The 19,018-nt window shown below is 39.3% G+C and overlaps 1 protein-coding gene across 8 annotated transcripts in view; it reads right to left on the reverse strand.

The window, feature by feature from the left end:
* Positions 1 to 19,018, reverse strand: part of USP40 (ubiquitin specific peptidase 40) — a 76,520-nt gene that overhangs the window by 49,618 nt on the left and 7,884 nt on the right. For all 8 annotated transcript variants that reach the window (XM_013046323.2, XM_013046330.2, XM_045078917.1 and 5 more), the window contains 6 exons: positions 18,672 to 18,836; positions 16,524 to 16,670; positions 14,179 to 14,322; positions 11,615 to 11,743; positions 5,001 to 5,099; positions 3,253 to 3,360 (listed from right to left, as the gene is read on the reverse strand). In XM_013046323.2, the coding sequence (XP_012901777.1) occupies positions 3,253 to 3,360; positions 5,001 to 5,099; positions 11,615 to 11,743; positions 14,179 to 14,322; positions 16,524 to 16,670; positions 18,672 to 18,836 (792 nt within the window). The remainder of the gene's footprint in view (positions 1 to 3,252; positions 3,361 to 5,000; positions 5,100 to 11,614; positions 11,744 to 14,178; positions 14,323 to 16,523; positions 16,671 to 18,671; positions 18,837 to 19,018) is intronic.

A 19,018-nucleotide genomic window follows, 5' to 3' on the forward strand; every position in this document is an offset into this window, starting at 1 on the left:
TGGAGAGTATGTTCTCAGGTACAATGGAATTAACTAGGAATCAACCTATAGATAAAACAAAAATATAGGAAGAAATCCCAAATATGTGGAAATTAAGCAACACAGTTCCCCCAAAAATCATGAGGGAAATTACAAAATATTTTGAATGGAATGATAATGAAAACAGGTCAGATTTGTTTGCAGTTAAATTAGCCCTTAAAAAGAAATTTATAGCTTTAAAAGCTTGTATTAAAAGGAAGGTTTAAAAACAACTGAGATACCATGCTGGCAAAAAGTTGATCTTATGAGATCCCAGAAGAAAAAGGAAGGAAATAATTAAAAATAAGAGCAGAAATCAATGAGATAGAAAACAGATGAACAGTAGAGAAAATCAACAGAGGCAAAAATTTGTTTTTTAAGAAGTTTAATAAACTTGATAAACCCCAAGCAAGACTGATGAAAAAAAGTGAGAAAATACAAATTACTAATATTACAAATGAAAAAGAAGAAATAACTTCAGATACTACAGAGAATATGGGATACTGTGAATAACTTTATGCCAATAAATCTGATATTATAGATAATGTCAGAGAACAAATTCCTTAAAAAACACAATTTTCCAAAATATTGCCAGAACAGAAAATCTAAATAACACTACAAGCAAAGAAATTTAAACTATAATTACAAAATCTTACCGCAAAAAAAAAAAAAAAAAAAAAAAAAAATCAGGTCTCAATGCAATAGGAAGCCCACAAATAAATAAATCCACAATTACGTGGTCAATTAATCTTTGAAAAAGGAGGCAAGAATATCCAATGGAAGAAAGTCTCTAAAACAAGTTAAGTTCTAGGAAAACTGCGCAGTGACATGCAAAAGAATGAAACTGACCGCTTTCTTAGACCATACACAAAAATAAGCTCAAAATGGATTAAGGACCTGAAATCATTAAAATCCTAGTAGACAGCACAAGCACAGTAAGTTCTCTGACATCAATCGTAGCAACATCCTTTTAGATAGGTCTCCTGAGGGAAGGGAAACAACCAAAAATAAACTACTGGGACCACCTCGAAATAAAATGCCAACAAAACTAAAAGGCAACCTACTGAATGGGAGAAGATATTTGCAAATGACATATCTGATAAAGGTTTAGTATCCAAAATATACCAAAAACTATACAATGCAACACCAAAAAAATCAAATATTCCAATCATAAAATGGACAGAAGACATGAACGGACATTTTCCCCAAAGAAGACATTCAGATGGCCAACAAACACATGAAAAGATGCTCACCGTCACTCATCACCAGGGAAATGCAAATCAAAAGTACAATGAGACATCACCTCACACCTGTCAGAATGGCTAAAATCAAAACCACAAGAAATAACAGGTGCTGGCAAGAACTGCACAGCCACTGTGGAAACGATATGGAGAGTCCTCAAAAAGTTAAAAACAGAACTACCCTATGATCCAGTAATCGCACTACAATATTTACCTAAAGAACACAAAAACACTTATTAGCAGGGATATATGCACCCCTACGTTTACTGCAGCATTATTTACAATGCCAAGGTATGGAAGCAGCCCACGAGTCCATGGACACATGAATGGATAAAGGTGTGGTATTTACATACAATGGGTATTATTCAGCCAATTAAAAACAAAAACGAAATCTTATCATTTGCAACAATATGGATGGAGTTGCTGTGTATTATGGTAAGAGAAGCCACCAGAGAAGGACAAATACCACGATTTCACTCGTTTGTGGAACTTAAGAAACTAAACAAAGGGGAAAAAAAGAGAGACAAACCAAGAAACAGACTCTTAACTAGAGAGAACAAACTAATGGTTACTAGGGGGGAGGTGGGCAGGATGGGGGAAATGGGTGAAGGGGATTAGGAGGACACTTACCATGATGAACGCTATGGACATATGGTACTGCTGAGTCCCTATACTGTACAACTGAAACTAGTAACACTATGTTAATTACACTGGCATCAAATAAAAAAATTTTCAGGTCTCAACAGCTTCATCAAACATTTAATAAAAAAAAAATCAGTCTTAGAGAATTCTTTCCAAGAATATAAAGGAGTGTTTCCTGACATGTGAGTCCTATATGACCCTAACACTAAAATCTGACAGACACTACAAAAAAAGAAAACCAAAGACTAATATCTCTCATAAATGGAGAAGCAAAAATCCTATATGAATGAGCCAAATGAATGCAGCAATACAGGAAAAGCTCATGACCAAGTGGGATTTATCTCAGAACTATAAGCTTTGCTCAACATTAAAAAGGTCAATGGAATTCACATTAACAGAATACATGGTATATAAAAAAAAAGTCAGCATTTGATAAAATCCAACCTCTATTCAAGATCAAACTATCAGTCAATGATTGAAAAAAAAGCTAACTCTCTCAAACTTATAAAGGATATTTGCATTTTTAAAGAACCTGCAGAGCTAATATCACACTTAAGAGTAAAACACCGAGACAGCGACCCAATCATTTTATTTATTTACTTGAGAGAGAAAAAGAGAGCATGAGAGGGGAGAGGGTCAGAGGGAGAAGCAGACTCCCTGCTGAGCAGGGAGCATGATGTGGGACTCGATCCCGGGATCCATCCATTCAGGATCATGACCTGAGCTGAAGGCAGTCGCTTAACCAACTGAGCCATCCCAGGTGCCAGACCCAATCATTTTAAATGAAAACCTTAAAACCTATGCTATGGACTCAGAGTCATTAAGCCAACATACACTTCTGCAGTGTGGTCTAATTTAAAGATGCACTTAAACACTTACTGAAGTATGTAAGCCCCTTGCTTCTATAAGGAATAGCTCCAAAATGTTTACTAAGTGTTGCTGTGTGTTTTTTCAGTCGAGTGGTTTCACTTGTGTTCAGTTTTTGCTTCTAATCTCTCTCACAGCCTAGGAAAACTGATCACCAAGATTAACAGGATTATGTGTAAAAGAAAGATCAAGGGAAAACTGTGGGAACACCCTAAGACATTTCTGTAAATAAATGATGAGCTTCAGGGTATGAACTTCATGACATTTCTTGCTATTGCATTAAAAGGCTTTCCCCTCTTCTTTTTCTGCTTACTTCTTGATTCTATAATAAATTACTCAATAACTTAACATTTAATAAAGAACTCAACTGAACTTTAACCATTAAATAAAAATACTGATTTCATCTTCACCTAAAGTTTCGTTGCAAAGGGATCATAATATAATTTCCTGGTATGGGACCTCCCATATGGATGTCATCTATTACCTTTCGCAGTGGTCCATACTGTCTTCTGTACTTCTTGTTCCAAGACATTCCTGTCTTTTTCAAGAGTTTCTGGCCCAGCTGATCAACAGGAATTACATTATTCTCCTCCTTTTGAAAGAAACAATCATTTAAGAAAATGTGGTAAGATGTAACTAACATTTATGAGTTCAAAGGCACCAACAGAATTCTATCTAATTACATGTGCCTAAGACAGCGAACTTGTAAGTGGATTAGCCATAACTGTTGCAAAATAAAATTTTTTTAAAGAAGTAGATTAAGCCTCGGTTTAGAAAACTTGAATTGTGCTTTCCTACACCAAAGTTTACACATTTACTTATTTTTAAGGATTTACTTATTTATTTTAGAGAGAGAGTGAGAATGCACATGCACACACAGGAGTGGGAGGAGGGGCAGAGGGAGAGAAAGAATCCTAAGCAGACTCTCTGCTGAGGGAAGAGCCTGATGTAGGGCTTGATCTCACAACCCTAAGATCATGGCCTGACCTGAACACTCAACTGAGTCGCCCAGGCACCTCAAGTTTAAACACTTAAAGAACATCCAAAGAGTATTCTAAGATTGAGTAAATTCCTGCTACTTTGTGGGAATTTTATAAGAAATATTTAAGTGCAAAAAAGGATTATCAGGATCTCTTCTGAATGTCCCCCCCCCAAAAAGTTCTAAAAGCTAGTAAGAAGTGACTGTTTGGGGCTGAAATGTGTCCAACCCCCCACCACCCTGGCCAATTCATATGCTGACTCCTTAACCTTCAAGATTTCAACTCTGACTTTATTTGGATACGGTTTTTAGAGAAAAATAAGGTCATTAAGGTGGGTCCTAGGCCAATCTGCCTGATGTCCTTATATGAAGAAGAAATATGGACTCACAGAGGTTTGCAGGGTGCCCAGGCACAGAGGAAAGACCATGTGAACCCACAACAAGGAGGTGGCCATGCGCCAGCCATGGAAGCCTTAGGAGAGAACCAACCTCTGGCCCCCTGACCTTGGACTCCTGGCGTCCATGACCGGGAGAAGGTAAATGACGGCTGTTTAAGCCCTCCGGTCTGGGGCCCTTTGTTATGGCAGCCTCAGCAGACTGATACAGCGGCCGCAGAACAAGGTGGTTAAAGGACGCAGCGTGGGTCCATGGTAAAGACTTCAGAAAAAGTCTTTGTAAGAATGGATAAACACATGCAAGGAACTTACCACCTGTACAACACAGTGCTAAGCAAATGTTAAAAAGCCATATAGTGGAGGCATTACTGGTGTATCAATATTAGGAATGAAAAGGGAGACATAACCTCAGGAACTACAGAGAGGAGAAGGCTAACACAGGAAGATGGCAAATTCCCAAACAATACATACGGTAAATCCCAATTCTATTTAAAAGAACAGTAATACCCCAAATCCTATACCCCAATACCAATATATGTATATAAACAGAGAGAAGACAGAACGCAAAGAATACACATCAAAGTGTTACAATTATTGGGTACTTGGTTTAATTATACTTGTATATATTTTATACTTTTCACACATTTCCTAGGTTTTTTCCCTCAAATTTTCTGCCACAAATATGAATTTTTTATAACCAGAAAGTCTCTAAAAAATAAACTATAACAACAGATACAGAGGAAGCCCCAAAGGAATAAGACTCTGACTAGTACCAGTAGCAGTTCTAGCATGAGCACGTATGTGTGCATATCTGAAATACACACACACACACACATGTAACTTAAACTCTCTCTCTACCTGTAGTAAGATTGCTTTCAGAATTATCAGTGGATCATCATCAATCTCTTCTTCATTCTGGAGATCTTTGAAACTCAAAACTGGTTTGCTCTCTTCCTCCTAGAAAGGAAAGCAATAAAAATTTGTTGCTTAAGAGGTAATTAACAAAATAGAAATGTTTGTGCTGTGAAGTTTCAAGATGGAAAAATGATGATAAAAATATTGGAATAACTTAGGTAGACCTTGGAATCCAGCAGACCGGGCTTTGATTTCCAGCTCTGGTTGGCTAAACCTGGCCACGTTACTTAACCTCTCTGGCATTATCTGTGAGCGGGACTGCAGATAAACTCCCAGCACAACACACATGTGGCAGGTCTCCACAGGTTCCCGGGAGACACCACTTCAGCTGCACCTTACAAATCCTGACATGTTGTGTGTCACTGGCGAGTGCAGCCTACTAGCACTCGCTTCTATTTCCTGATCGTCCAAACTTTGCACCTCACTCTATGAAGTTATTCGAGAACATGTCCAAACAAGGTATTTTTTTCCATTGATTTTCTAATACATGCCATCTTGCCAAAGTATTTTCATTTGACTTAAAACCATAAATACGAAGAGACCTAATGACACGAGACAAAAATAATAAAGAAACAGCAAAATAAAATGGTAGACTAACTATAACCATCCTACTGAATGATTACTAAAAATGCTGCATAAGCAAACACAACAAAACAAAGGCATCTTTTTAAAACACATACTGAATTAGCAAGAGTATCAGGGAAATCCTCAGAGAACAAGTGAAATGGGAACTGGGAGGAAATCCAGAGTTGAGGCCTGCAGCTGTCCCAGCTCTTACAGGATGAGGTCTGGGAGACAAAGCCTAAGGACCCTCCAAAGTACGGAGCCGAATGATTGGTGTTCCAAACAACCAGTTCTCCGATCCTCTGACACCATCTAGGGGTCACAATTCAGGTCAGTTCTGATACTAACTTCACGCAGTTCTGCAAGACTGCCCCCACTTCAGACAACAGCCACAAGTGGGGTCCCAGGCCACCTGCACTTCTGCTGGGCTGATTACAAATTCTAGGGTTCCTACAATCCCCACTTCAGGTTTTTTTTTTTTTTTTTTAAATATTTTATTTATTCATTGGACAGAGAGAAATCACAAGTACACAGAGAGGCAGGCAGAGAGAGAGAGGAGGAAGCAGGCTCCCTGCTGAGCAGAGAGCCCGATGTGGGGCTCGATCCCAGGACCCCGGGATCATGACCTGAGCTGAAGGCAGAAGCTTAACCCTCTGAGCCACCCAGGTGCCCCCCCACTTCAGGTTTAATAATTTCCTGGAACGGCTCACAGACCCAGGACCTTATACACAGGACTATAGTTTAGTACAAAGGATACAAATGAACAGCCAGATGGCGAAGCACATAGGGCTAGAAGGGTCCTGAGGGTCTCGGTTCCTCTACAGGGTAGGGGCGGCCACCCCCCTGTGGATATGTTCACCAGTCCAGAAGCTCCCTTACTGTCCTGGCTTCAGAGTTGTTGTCGTGGGTTTTAAAATAGATTTTGTTTGTTTATTTGACAGAGAGGGAACTCAGAGAGAGCAGGAGAGGCAGAGGGAGAAGCAGATTCCCTTGCTAAGCAGGGAGTCTGACATGGGGCTCAATCCTACGACCCTGAGAACGTGACCTGAGCTGAAGGCAGATGCTTAACTGACTGAGCCACCGAGGCACCCCTTGCTTTAGAGTTTTAATCAAAGTTTCAACATGCAGGCATGACTGATTGACAGAACTCAATCATCAGCCCATCTTCCCTCCATAGATCAGGAGCTGGGGCTAAAAACACAAACACTCTATTCATGTGGTTGTTTGCTCTGGTGACAAGCCTTCAGTCTGAAGATGTCTAGGCCCCACCAAGAGTCATCCCATTAGCATGAACTCAGGTGCGGTTGAAAGGGGTTCATTATGAACAACAAAACGCATGCCTATTGCTCATGCAATTTCAAGGACCTCTATTCCAGGAACCTGGGACAAAGACCAAATATATGCTTTTCCTTCCTCCCTCCCTCTCTTTCTTCTCCCCCTCTCTTTCCTTCTTTTAAAGATTTATTTATTTGAGACAGAGAGAGAGAGTGAGAGTACACATGAGCAGGTGGAGAGGGGCAGAGGGAGATGGGGAGAGACAATCTCAAGCAGATTCCCCGCTGAGCACAGAGCCTGACTCTCAACCTCATAACCCATGACATCACAACCTGAGCTGAAATCATGAGTCGGACACTTAACTGACTTAGTAACCCCAAGCACCCCAAGTATATAATTTTTAATTATATTACAAAGATAAACTTCAGCAGACAGCTAGAAAAAAAGAGCTACCTACTTTCTCAGTACAAACACGACCTAGAAAAAATTCACCCCACAATAAAGGACAACAAGGAACTGGCTTGGTTTGACCTTGATACTAGAGATGAAGGTAGAAAAACATCTGTAACGATTTGTACTCACAAGTAGGTCCCCACAGGAGTTTGTGGTCCAAATTCACACTAGCTGTATGGCTCTAAAACCACTAAGTCAGGATGTGATTTTAAAGTTAAGGGTTGGAGTGACCCCAGGCATGTGGGAGAGACAAACACCTTTTCAGAGGAAGGCGCTTTCAACTCAGTCCTCAAATTACTCCAGTAAATCACATTCTTAAAAAACCAACCATCCCAGGCTACAGTCTAAAATAGTAAAATCACAAGGAAGTAGACTCAGCAGATATCTAATCAGACTGCAATTAGCAGACCAATGAAATAGCATGTTTAATAAGTTTAAAGATGTCATTAAGGAAAAAAAGATGTAAAAATGGCAGAAGGGGAGAGGCAGGCCAGCACTGCCCCCTATTTGACACACTACTGCAGGTGACAAACAGGCAAGGCCCAGTCCTCCTCCGCTTTGCCGGTGTCCAACCCTGGCCTTGTTGGGACAGTAGGACTAGTTCAGGGCTGCCTACTGGGAGCCGTTGTGAAGCCTTCTCTGACCCACTCCCTCAAAAGTGCAAGATAATGTCAGTCAACCATCAATGAAGCAAAAGGTCTCTAAAGAAGCAGAAAGCAAAGATCAGGCTCCTTTTCGCAGCCAGATCTCGAGTCACATTTTGAATAGGAAATGGTGTCCATACTAGAAGAAAGGGAGCATCTTCTAGATAGTACTAAGGGAGACAGAAATGTCGCATTAAAAAAAAAATTTTTTTTTTTTAAAGTAAACTCTACACCCAACATGGGGCTCAAACTCATGACCCCAAGATGAGGAGTCGTATGTTCTACTGCTTGAGCCAGCCAGGCACCCCTGAAATGTTGCCTTAAAACCAGGAAAAATTCCGTCCGATGGGTCATGAAAGTTATTTCTTTGCAGACGGTACCTACTAAAAAACTCAATGAATGCAGGGAACAGCTCCTTGAAAGGAAAGAAGAAACTGCCAAACTGTAAGCAGAAGGAACAATACCAGGCTGTGATTAGAATATATGGAATTCTACATCTCTGGGCACAAGCAATCTCCCAGGATAATGGTAATAGAAAGACAAGCAGGGCCTAGCAGGTATACGTACTCAAGTTGAAATTCTTTTTTTTTTTTTTGAAGGTTTTATTTACTTATTTGACAGACAGAGATCACAAGTAGGCAGAGAGGCAGGCAGAAAGAAAAGGGGGGAAGCAGACTCACTGCTGAGCAGAGAGCCCGATGTGGGGCTCGATCACGGGACTCTGAGATCATGACCTGAGCCGAAGGTAGAGGCTTAACCCATGAGCCACCTAGGTACCCCTGAAGTTGAAATTCTTAAAGCGCTACTCATTATTTGAGCACCATAGAGCTCTGGATGAAAAAGCAGTGATCCTGGAAGAACGGAATAAGGAGAACAACTGGACATATGGGATGCTTCACAGGAGGCATGAAGAAGGAAATATACTGGGGCGCCTGGGTGGCTCAGTCGTTAAGCATCTGCCTTCGGCTCAGGTCATGATCCCAGAGTCCTGGGATCTAGTCCCACACCGGGCTCCCTACTCTACAGGAAGCCTGCTTCTCCCTCTCCACTCCTTCTGCTTGTGTTCCCTGTCTCTCTCTGTCAAATAAATAAATAAAATATTAAAAAAAAAAAAAAAAAAAGAAGGAAATATACTAAGCGCAAATGGAAAGCAATCTTCTGATTGCTCTAATGTAACAAAGCTTCAGGAACAGAGGAGCAGCGTGGAGAGCAAAACCAAATGACAGAGAACCTGTCTGCCCTCTCGAGTCACACTGCAGACCCAGAAGGGCAGCCTGACGATGCCAGCAAAGAGCAGAGTGATTCTGAGGAAGTGAACAAGTGCAGATCCGTCCCAGGAAGCACAACCCAGAACGGAGACATGAAGAGAGAATCACCGCTTGAGACACAAGACCTGACCTCTGTACAAGGCTACCTCTGTGCGTGACCTCCACCACAGACTTGAAAGTGAAACTGCAAATGAATATTTAAGCATCAAAGACTGACACTAAATCTCAGCACCTCTAAAAGTGCTGCAAAGTAGTGAAGACAGGCGGCATGATGGGAATCTGCTCGAACTAAGCACAGGGACCTCGAGAGCTGAATTAGACTAGACGAGGGAGGAAACCTTCCCTTTGTCTGACTGGGAATGTGTCCCAGAAACCAGCGTCTTGGCAAACCGTGGCACAAGCATTTGGGAGAGATGCTTGTATGATGTTCTCGGCCAAACAAAATGGAAGGTAAAGGACTGGAAAGGGCGAAACAAAGCAGCATTTCTCCAAAGTTGTCTGAAACTAAGACGGTTTAGCAAGATGGCTGGTTTATAAAGTCAACAAACCAATGGTAACTGCATTTCAAACACTACTACACGGAGTCTAGAAAATACAAAGTTGAGACACGGCCCCACAGAACACCTTCCTGGTAAGTATCAAGCAAAAAGTTTGACTTTTAAACATCCAAATACTTTTTCTAATATCTAAGTACAATAGATGGAGCATGAGAAATGCAGACGGATGTTCTGAAAAGCCAACAACGCCATCAAAGAGAATGTGCCCCCAGAGCACTGTTGTCACCCCGAGAAGCTGTATTATTATATGTGGTACAACTACTGGTTAACACCACCACCTGTCTGATAATCGGGAAGATGTCATAAGCATTCTACATCCTATCACGATGGTGTGTAACTTATGGACATTTCAGTGTGTTTTAGGTACTTGTTAGAAAACTGGTTGCAAGTTCAGGCTTGGTGTGTAACACACTTTGATTCTTCCCATTGCAAATAATCGGAACTAGACTTCCAGGAGGCACTTTCCCTCAGGACATCTGCAAATTCTTAAGAAAATTACAAAACTTTTTAAATAAGAAGCTCTAAAATATGGAAAGATATATCTGACTTATACATGCTGGTTCAAAACTCTACTACTGCTGAGAATGGGTGTTGTGTATGTGTGGCTATTGATAAGCTGATCCTAGAAACGGTCACAAAGGAATAAAAGGCCAAGACACTACTGAAGAATGACACGACACAGGGACACCTGCCCTACCAGATACCACAACTCATTATAATGCTACCGAAATTAACAGTGTTACTACTGGCCTAGGAATACAAAAAAGAACAATGGAACAGAACAGAGGGGCCCCAAAGGACTCATACATAAACAAACAATTGATATAACACAACTGACACTGTCGATTGGTGGGGAAAGAATGCATTATTCAATAAACGGTAATGGTCAACTGGGTTAAAAAAAAAAAAAAATCACACACCATTCATAGGAAACCATTCCAGAAGGACTAAGAAGTTTTAAATGTAAAAGGCAAAACTATAAAACTTTTGGAAGACATTATAGGAGGAAAATCTTTATCATCTTTGGCAGGTGTCATGAGAGGCAGAGAAGCTGGGAAAAGCTATTGATTATAGGAGACCCAAGAGATACACTAACTAAATATAATGCAGGACTCTGAATTTGACACTACATTGGGGAAGAAAATGCTGTAAAGGGTCTGGATGAGACAACTGGTGGAATCTGAATGTGAACTCTTCATTAGAGAGCACTATCGCTTCAATGCGCAAGCTTCGGATTTTGATCCTTATGTAAGGGAACACCCTCATTCTCAGGAGACAAACACGGAGTATTTAGGGGTAAAGGCACCTAATTTCAGATGGGTCAGCACTCATAATGTTAACTATGTGTGTTTGCACAAATCTGGCAAATTGTTAACAACTGAGGGACGCAGGTGAAGAGGATCTATAGGTGTTTCTATGATGCTGATTATTTTTCTTTAAGTATGAAACTTTTTTTTTTTTAAGATTTTATTTGTTTATTTGACAGACAGAGATCACAAGTAGACAGAGAGGCAGGCAGATAGAAAGAGAGAGGGAAGCAGGCTCCCTGCCAAGCAGAGAGCCCGATGTGGGACCCGATCCCAGGACCCTGAGATCATGACCCGAGCTGAAGGCAGCAGCTTAACCCACTGAGCAACCCAGGCGCCCCAGTATGAAACTTTTTATAAATAAAAATTTAAAACTTCTAACTATATTAACTTCCCATGCCTAGAAACATTTCCAAGGGCAAATATATGTAAGTGGCAAAAGATGATCCTCACCAAAACAGTAAGACTAGAACTAATTTCTATGCTTACTTGAAATTGCCAGTTTCCCAGATGATCGACATCTTTAATATAGACGTGGTAATGTCCTCCATAGCAACCACCTTTATGTATAATAACCGAGAAGAGGTCATAGACATACTCCAAGTCATCCGAGTCACTCTACAAGAAACAGAGCATAAACAATGTTAGTTTGCATAAAATGGGAAGACACATGACCAAAGAGAATTTCTTTCTATTTTTAAATAAGAAACCTGTTTATTATTGTTATTTAGGGGTAATTTATGTAAATTTGAGTAATTGGCTTTAAAGTTAAATATTTTTAATTCTGAGACTGAAAACTGTCATTCATCTAGGAAACATTTTTTTTTTTAAGATTTTATTTATTTATTTGACAGACAGAGATCACAAGTAGGCACAGAAGCAGGCAGAGAGAGAGAGGGAAGCAGGCTCCCCGCTGAGCAGAGAGCCCGATGTGGGGCTCGATCCCAGGACCCTGGGATCATGACCTGAGCCGAAGGCAGAGGCTTTAACCCACTGAGCCACCCAGGCGCCCCAGAAAACTGTCATTCATCTAATACCACATAACAACCAAGCAAATTCTGCCTCTTCCACAGGAAAATGCAAAAAATGTTACTTTTATGAACTTTGGCTAAGATCATGTACTCTAAAGTGCTAATAAAACATGCTCCCCAATGTATCTGCAATAGTTTTAGCAAGAGAAAACCATCTTTGTGTTATACCTATTACGCTGCTTTAGAAATGTGTTCTTTAGCTGTTGAAATGTGTCCTGTTTTCCAACTAGAGGGTCATGGGTCTCAGAGTCAGAGCCATATCCACTATCACCCTCCTGACACTCAGTGCTCTGCATCACAGGAATTAAGCAGTTATGAATACTATCTGTTTGTTTAGAGACAGTTTAGTGGGATGAACAGGTTCTTTCTTCTATGATCAATCTTTTCCATAATTAATGTGCTCTGTAATTGTGACTGACCCAACTGATGAAGGCTTATATCGGCGTTAAAAAAAAACAAAAACCTACTTTAGGTTAAGAGATACTTTGCTTGTGAATACACCACTCGAAGGGTGCCAATTATTAAGAAACTTATTTCCCTGAAACACTCTACTTCTAAAGTAAGTAGTATTTTTTAAATGTCTGGTTCAGGCAAAAGATGAGAGATAAAAACACAGAGGCAATGTGACCATTTTTTTCGTGAATACCGAAATCAAAAAGTAAAACTACGGTCAATTTCTTAGCTAGTGCTCAATGGTTCACCTATTTCAATTTTGTTATTTCAAAGTATGTTATAATAATGTGATAAACTACTCTTTTGAGAAGAGCTAAAATTTTTCTGTATGAGATGATATACATGAACTAAATCTAGAGTGGTCATTTCGTAAGATATGTAAATCAGACTATTATCCTGCACACCTTAAATGTACATAGTGATATCTGTCAATTATTTCTCAACAAAACTGGAAAATTATAGAAGAATTAATGCAGTTATCCTGAAAAAAAATTATTGTTGTTGTTGCTGTTTTTAAGTAGGTTTTACGCCCAGCAGGGAGCCCAGTGCAAGGCTTGAACTCACAACCCTGAGAATCAAGACCTGGGCTGAGACCAAGAGTTGGATGCTTAAACGACTGAGCCACCCTGGCACCCCCAAGAACTGTTTTATTCAGGCAATAAATGGGGGGGTATATTGATTTCCTCTGGAAAAACTGTTCATTCTGTATGTGCCAGTCAAACAAAATCCAAAAAGCTCAGCTACCAGGCTTGAAGTAGAGGAAGGCCCATCCGAATTGAAGAATAAAGAAAATATAATTTTTATACAAAAAAACTTAATAGCTACTTAATAAATGCTCTTTCTGGTCTCGATATACATACAAATGACTTGTAAGAAGAAATGCAGCAGTCTCATGGCTCAGATCTTGGCATGTACAGCAATTATACAGAAAATATTTTGAAACAGCTTATGAAGTACATTGTATAATTAGCGTTCTCAAAACTTTCCTTCCTGTATTTCAAAGATTATAAATTCCAATTTCTAGATGTGTAATTCACTTTCTAGATATGTAATTCATTATTCCATCTCATGTAAACTAAGTCCAAATCCAGATAACAAAATACTAATTAATAGTCATTAATTAGTCATGTAGGGTCATTTCTCATTCTGTTCTTAAGTTTTCTTCTCAAAGATTTTTCAAGGAGAGTTTACTAAAAAGAACTGGGGACAAATCCATACTTTGGAAACCAAAAGGACTGTAAGAAACCAGTAGTCCTTGGCTGGGATTGATTTCATCCACACTCTCCCCCAGGAGACACGGGACACTTGGTAAGATCTGGACATTCTGTCACTACTGGGGATGGGGTGAGAGGGTGGGATGCTACTGTCCCAGAGAAGACAGAGGCCAGGGATGCGGCTTAAAATCCTATAATGTGTGGGATACAGCCCACAACAAAGAATTACGCAACTCAAAAATATTAACTGTGCCAGGCTGAAAGATTCTGCAACAAGTCAACCGAAAATCAGGCCAAAAAATGATTCAGTCTTGAGAGGAGGAAAGAAAGAATTTCACAATAAAACAGTCCAAACCTGTTCACAAAAAGGCTTGAGATTGATCCGTAGAGGGAACGTGTAACAGCTAGTTTCCTTGTATCGTTCACGCTTCACAAAATCAAAATTAAATCTTAATAATGACACAGTAAGAAAGGGAGGCAGCTTACGTAATTTGGCTGACTGTGGAAAGAAAAAAAATTTACAGTTGTTTTAAAAGCAGAGTTATAGAAAGGAATACATAATGTTTCTTAAGATATAAAAAAGCAACCCATGATTCAGTTTAAAGAGAAATGTGTCCTTCAATCACATTAATTCATCAACCTGGATTTAAGTCAGTACTTGATGTGAATTCATCTCTTTTATGGGACTAAAGGTGATGTGACTCATTTATGTTAACAACTAAAAGTTTACAACCCAAGTTTATGTTTTTAGTGTTGATATCCTATAATCAAAGCTATCCGATGAGCGTGTTGTAACTGGTGTTCCCCCTTCTAACACTGCTCCTTCCCTGTGTTAGTCCTGGCCTCCTTGGTGCCTCCACTTTGTCTGGCACACACACAGTCCTTTTATTTCTGAAGGACTGGAGCTCCTCACCTGGACCTACGGACCTATTTCAGTGGATCTGAATTGTTGAAATTACATGGTCTGCATACTTGAATTTTTTGGGGAGAAGATTCACAGTTTTCATTAGACTTTCAAAACGCTCTCACTCCCCTAATGTTAAGACCCACTGATTGGGGTTTTACAATGACTGTCCTTAAAAGCAAGTAAAAAGGCAATTTTTAATTTCCTTGCTTTAAAACAAAACACTAGATGAAGCTGCTTTTTATTTAAAAGTCGTCAGCTTTCCACAACCCCTTAGTACTAATGGTGTGTTGTGTAGGGGGTGGCAAAAAAAATCCTTTCCATCTATAAAATCATCCTTAATTATAATATTATCCTTACATATAAGTATCTAACATTCCTAAAGAGAAATTTAAAACAATTCCACAAATTTGGGGATTAAAAAACAGCAATGTAACTCCAACACGTTAAAAAAAATACATCTAAAAAACCTGAGTATCTCATCTATACTATGGCTGAGAAAAGTCTGCTCAGAATAAGAAAACCTACTTTAGGTATCACAACCAAATGGAAATTTAGGATGCACCTTTAAATGTATTGAGATGAAAAAATTTCCACTGAAACAGAATTAAACCAGTAACATAAAAAGTACATGCCAAGAACTGCTTTCGTTGTGCTAATGATTCTTATTTTACTAATTTGCAAATTAAGTTCAACCAAAATTAAGAATGTGTTTAAGTATCCTTCTAATACTTTCCATCTTCTGAATTTCATGTTTATTAGATTGTAGTTTTAACACCAAACGTGAAATACAAAATAGATAAGCAGAAGATACACATCTCCATTTGCGTGTCACAACAAGGCAAAGCCTGGATGGAGATACACATTAAACAATGTAAAATTACCCTGGTTTCCCAATCCTACTGTGAAAGCTACAGGCATGGAGTTTTTTGTTTGTTTGTTTTTTACTACATTCTCACAACCTCCAGGATCTAAATCAACACTGTATGTTATCTGAATCAGTCCTCATTCTGTTTCACGGGAAATTCCGTAACTGTCAGCTCTAGGAATGGTGCTCTGTTACAGATGATTGCAAAGACCCATCTTTTGTGGTAGCTCTATAAGTGGGTGCTCACTAACCACGGACTGGAGAGCCCATCACATCCTCTGGCAGCGGTGGAATAGTTTCTAACAGTTGTCCCCCTCTCATCCTTTAGTGAGAAACCCAGTGGTACCCTGTCAAGCCCTTTAACTGGCAAGATGAGTACTTCCCACTGAGGGAGGCAGAAGGGGAGTACTAGACTAGCTAGTCTAGACTAGCTAGTCTAGTCTAGTTGGGAAGCGTGTATCTATCCAGTCAAGTAACTCCGTGTACAGAAAACAAAGCTGTCTGTTTTCATAGTAGTAAGCAAAGAAAGCAAAGCTCAATGAGCTCCTTGGCAGCAAGAAAAACCCATCACCTTCTTCCTAATGTTACTCTGCAAAAAGCCAGGAGACAGGGGGTTTATTTAAAAAAGGTATATTTAAGAAACACTGAGGTAAGAAGAAAAAAAAAAGAAACACTGAGGTACACATAAATTTTTTCCTGGGACAAAAAGAAGTTGAGAGAACTGTTGGATTGAAAGCTTAAAAAAACTCTTGATTGCAAAAGATAAAAATACAGATAGAGAATATGAATGTCTTTTCAAACCTTAGTTCCAATGAAGAGGTTCACATGTATCTTCTGGACTTTCTCTTACAAGCGGACTTCACTTGGCAAACCTTCATGCTACCAGGTATTAAGTGGCCCCCTGGGAGAAGGCAGGTAGCTGTCTTACCTTTGTGGCTTTAACCAGCCTGTCACAAGTCCCACAGTGGTATAAGTTGTCACAGTCAAACACTTCCTCTTCTACAAACATGGTCCAGAGGGCGTCTTCCAAACCTGATACGTTTTTGACTGCTACTGTTAGATCTAAGAAGTCTTCCTGAAATACACATGAACATAATATGAAAAAACAATTTTGCAGTGGTTCACGAACACATCACCAACTCCTACACAGACTGGGAATAACATAACTTTTCCCTAAAACACTGTATTGTATGAAGATACAGACCTCCCGATAAGATACGGTGAAATTCACCACACAAAATTACCCTAAATCAAATTATAATTTGGCTTAAAATATGTCCAGGTTTCCTTAAGTTCGGTGTAGCTATAATAAAACCTATTTTAGCAGGAACTAAAACCACTGAACACACATCTGAACCGAGAAGTGTGCGGTGTTTATCAGTTCTGTCTTAGCCGTGGACAAGGCTAGAGTCCCTAGTGTAAACCCCACTTCCTCCTCCTCTTTTGCTGCAACTGATGTACCAAGAAGTCATAAAAAAAAAAATTGTTTTGAGCCAGGATAAAAAGTTTTTTTTTTTTTTTAAAGATTTTATTTATTTATTTACAGACAGAGATCACAATTAGGCAGAGAGGCAGGCAGAGTGAGAGAGGGGGAAGCAGGCTCCCCACTGAGCAGAGAGCCTGATATAGGGCTTGATCCCAGGACCTTGAGATCATGACCTGAGCAGAAGGCAGAGGCTTTAACCCACTGAGCCACCCAGGTGCCCCTAAAAAGGTATTTTTATGAAAATTAAGAGGACAGTATTTTGCCAACAGGAGTCCATCGAATCTACTGCAACTGCAATGGAATTGTAATTTACTTATAGTAATAAACACTTAAAATCTGGCATGCTTAAATCGTTCAGTTTTGTGTGTGTGTGTGTGTGTGCACTAGCATTACTGTAAGGGGTTATTACAGGGACTGGAAACTAATGAGTTCTGATTCATGGTGGAAATCTAAAGTAATACAAACAACATTTATATGCAATTTATCATATGTATATATGAAAAGTTAATGTTGATAATTTACTATGTGCCTTCACACATTTATTTCTCAAAATTTCTTTGTGAATAATTATAGAATTGTTAAGCTAATCATATGGTAATCCAGACACCATTGTCTTAGTATTTCCAAACTAGGTTGACCAAATCCTCTAGGAGCACAGGCAAAAAGAACAAAAAAGTAATTTTTAGGGATGCTTGAGTGGCTCCGTTGGTTAAGCAGCTGCCTTCGGCTCAGGTCATGATCCCAGCGTCCTGGGATTGAGTCCCACATCGGGCTCCTTGCTCGGCAGGGAGCCTGCTTCTCCCTCTGCCTGCCCTTCTGTCTGCCTGTGCTCGCTCTCTCTCCCTCTCTCTGACAAATAAATAAAATCTTTTTAAAAAAAAAGTATTTTTTATCCCCAACTCTTTCATAAAAAGCAGAAAAAGAATACATATATGTATCCAAAAAAGCAATTAATGCAAAATTTAGAAAATGGTATTTAATTTTTTACTCATACAGACACAGCAATTTTCCTTAACTCTTGCCATAACAAAAAAGGGAGATTTTTATTAAGGGACAACTGTTCAGTGATGTAATCATATGCTACACAAGATTTATAGAGCAAGTGGAGATTATTCCAACTCATGAGCAAATTTCTAATTTCCAATGAGATTAAACGGACAACATAAGCTCACACATATAAATGAACTTTCTGAAGGACATTCATAAATGAAATCCAGTATTTAATTATACATGTTTATTACTGTAAACATTCCTTACTGTTCTCTATTTTTATTACTTCCCTTTTGTCCCCACCAACCATGATACTGGCTTTCTCATGAGGACACAGACCTCTACCTATAAACATCCCCCAAATTTATTTTCTAAATATCTGAAGCTATGCTTTAAGACATTTGCTTCTTTCAGTTTATACGAAGAAATGTGGATTACAAATTTAGGACTGAAGTGTAGGGCTAGAGTAAAAGAAAAAAAACATGATAAGGTCATTTCTAGTAATAAACACTTGGCTCCTCATGTGGTATTACAGATCACAAATTTAATTACGTGCATTAGAACTTATGACTTATTATTACAACACGCTTGCATATTCACCTGCTTTTCACTGACATTCTTACACTCTTTACAAACAACCTGGTTAACAACGGTTCCATGATACAGACGATTGATGAGGTCATGGCCGGAGGTCCCGACTAAAGAGGTTTCCAAAGCACTAAAGAGAATTCGATTCAGTTCCTGCACATCATGTTGCCTCATTTCCTATAAAACAGGTAACTTTTAAATGGAATTTTGTGCTTCAGATTTTTCAAAACAGATTTTTAAAGAGGTATTAGTTAAAAACCACAAGATTTATTTAGAAATCCAAAGGTAAGTCTTGATCAAATATTAAGGATGACTAAGCTAAACAAACCGGGACCAGGGGAAGAGATCACCACTTTTAC

Source organism: Mustela putorius, unplaced genomic scaffold (assembly GCF_011764305.1).
Source record: "Mustela putorius furo isolate JIRA1106 unplaced genomic scaffold, ASM1176430v1.1 tig00000275_pilon_pilon_pilon, whole genome shotgun sequence".
Lineage (NCBI taxonomy): Eukaryota > Metazoa > Chordata > Mammalia > Carnivora > Mustelidae > Mustela > Mustela putorius.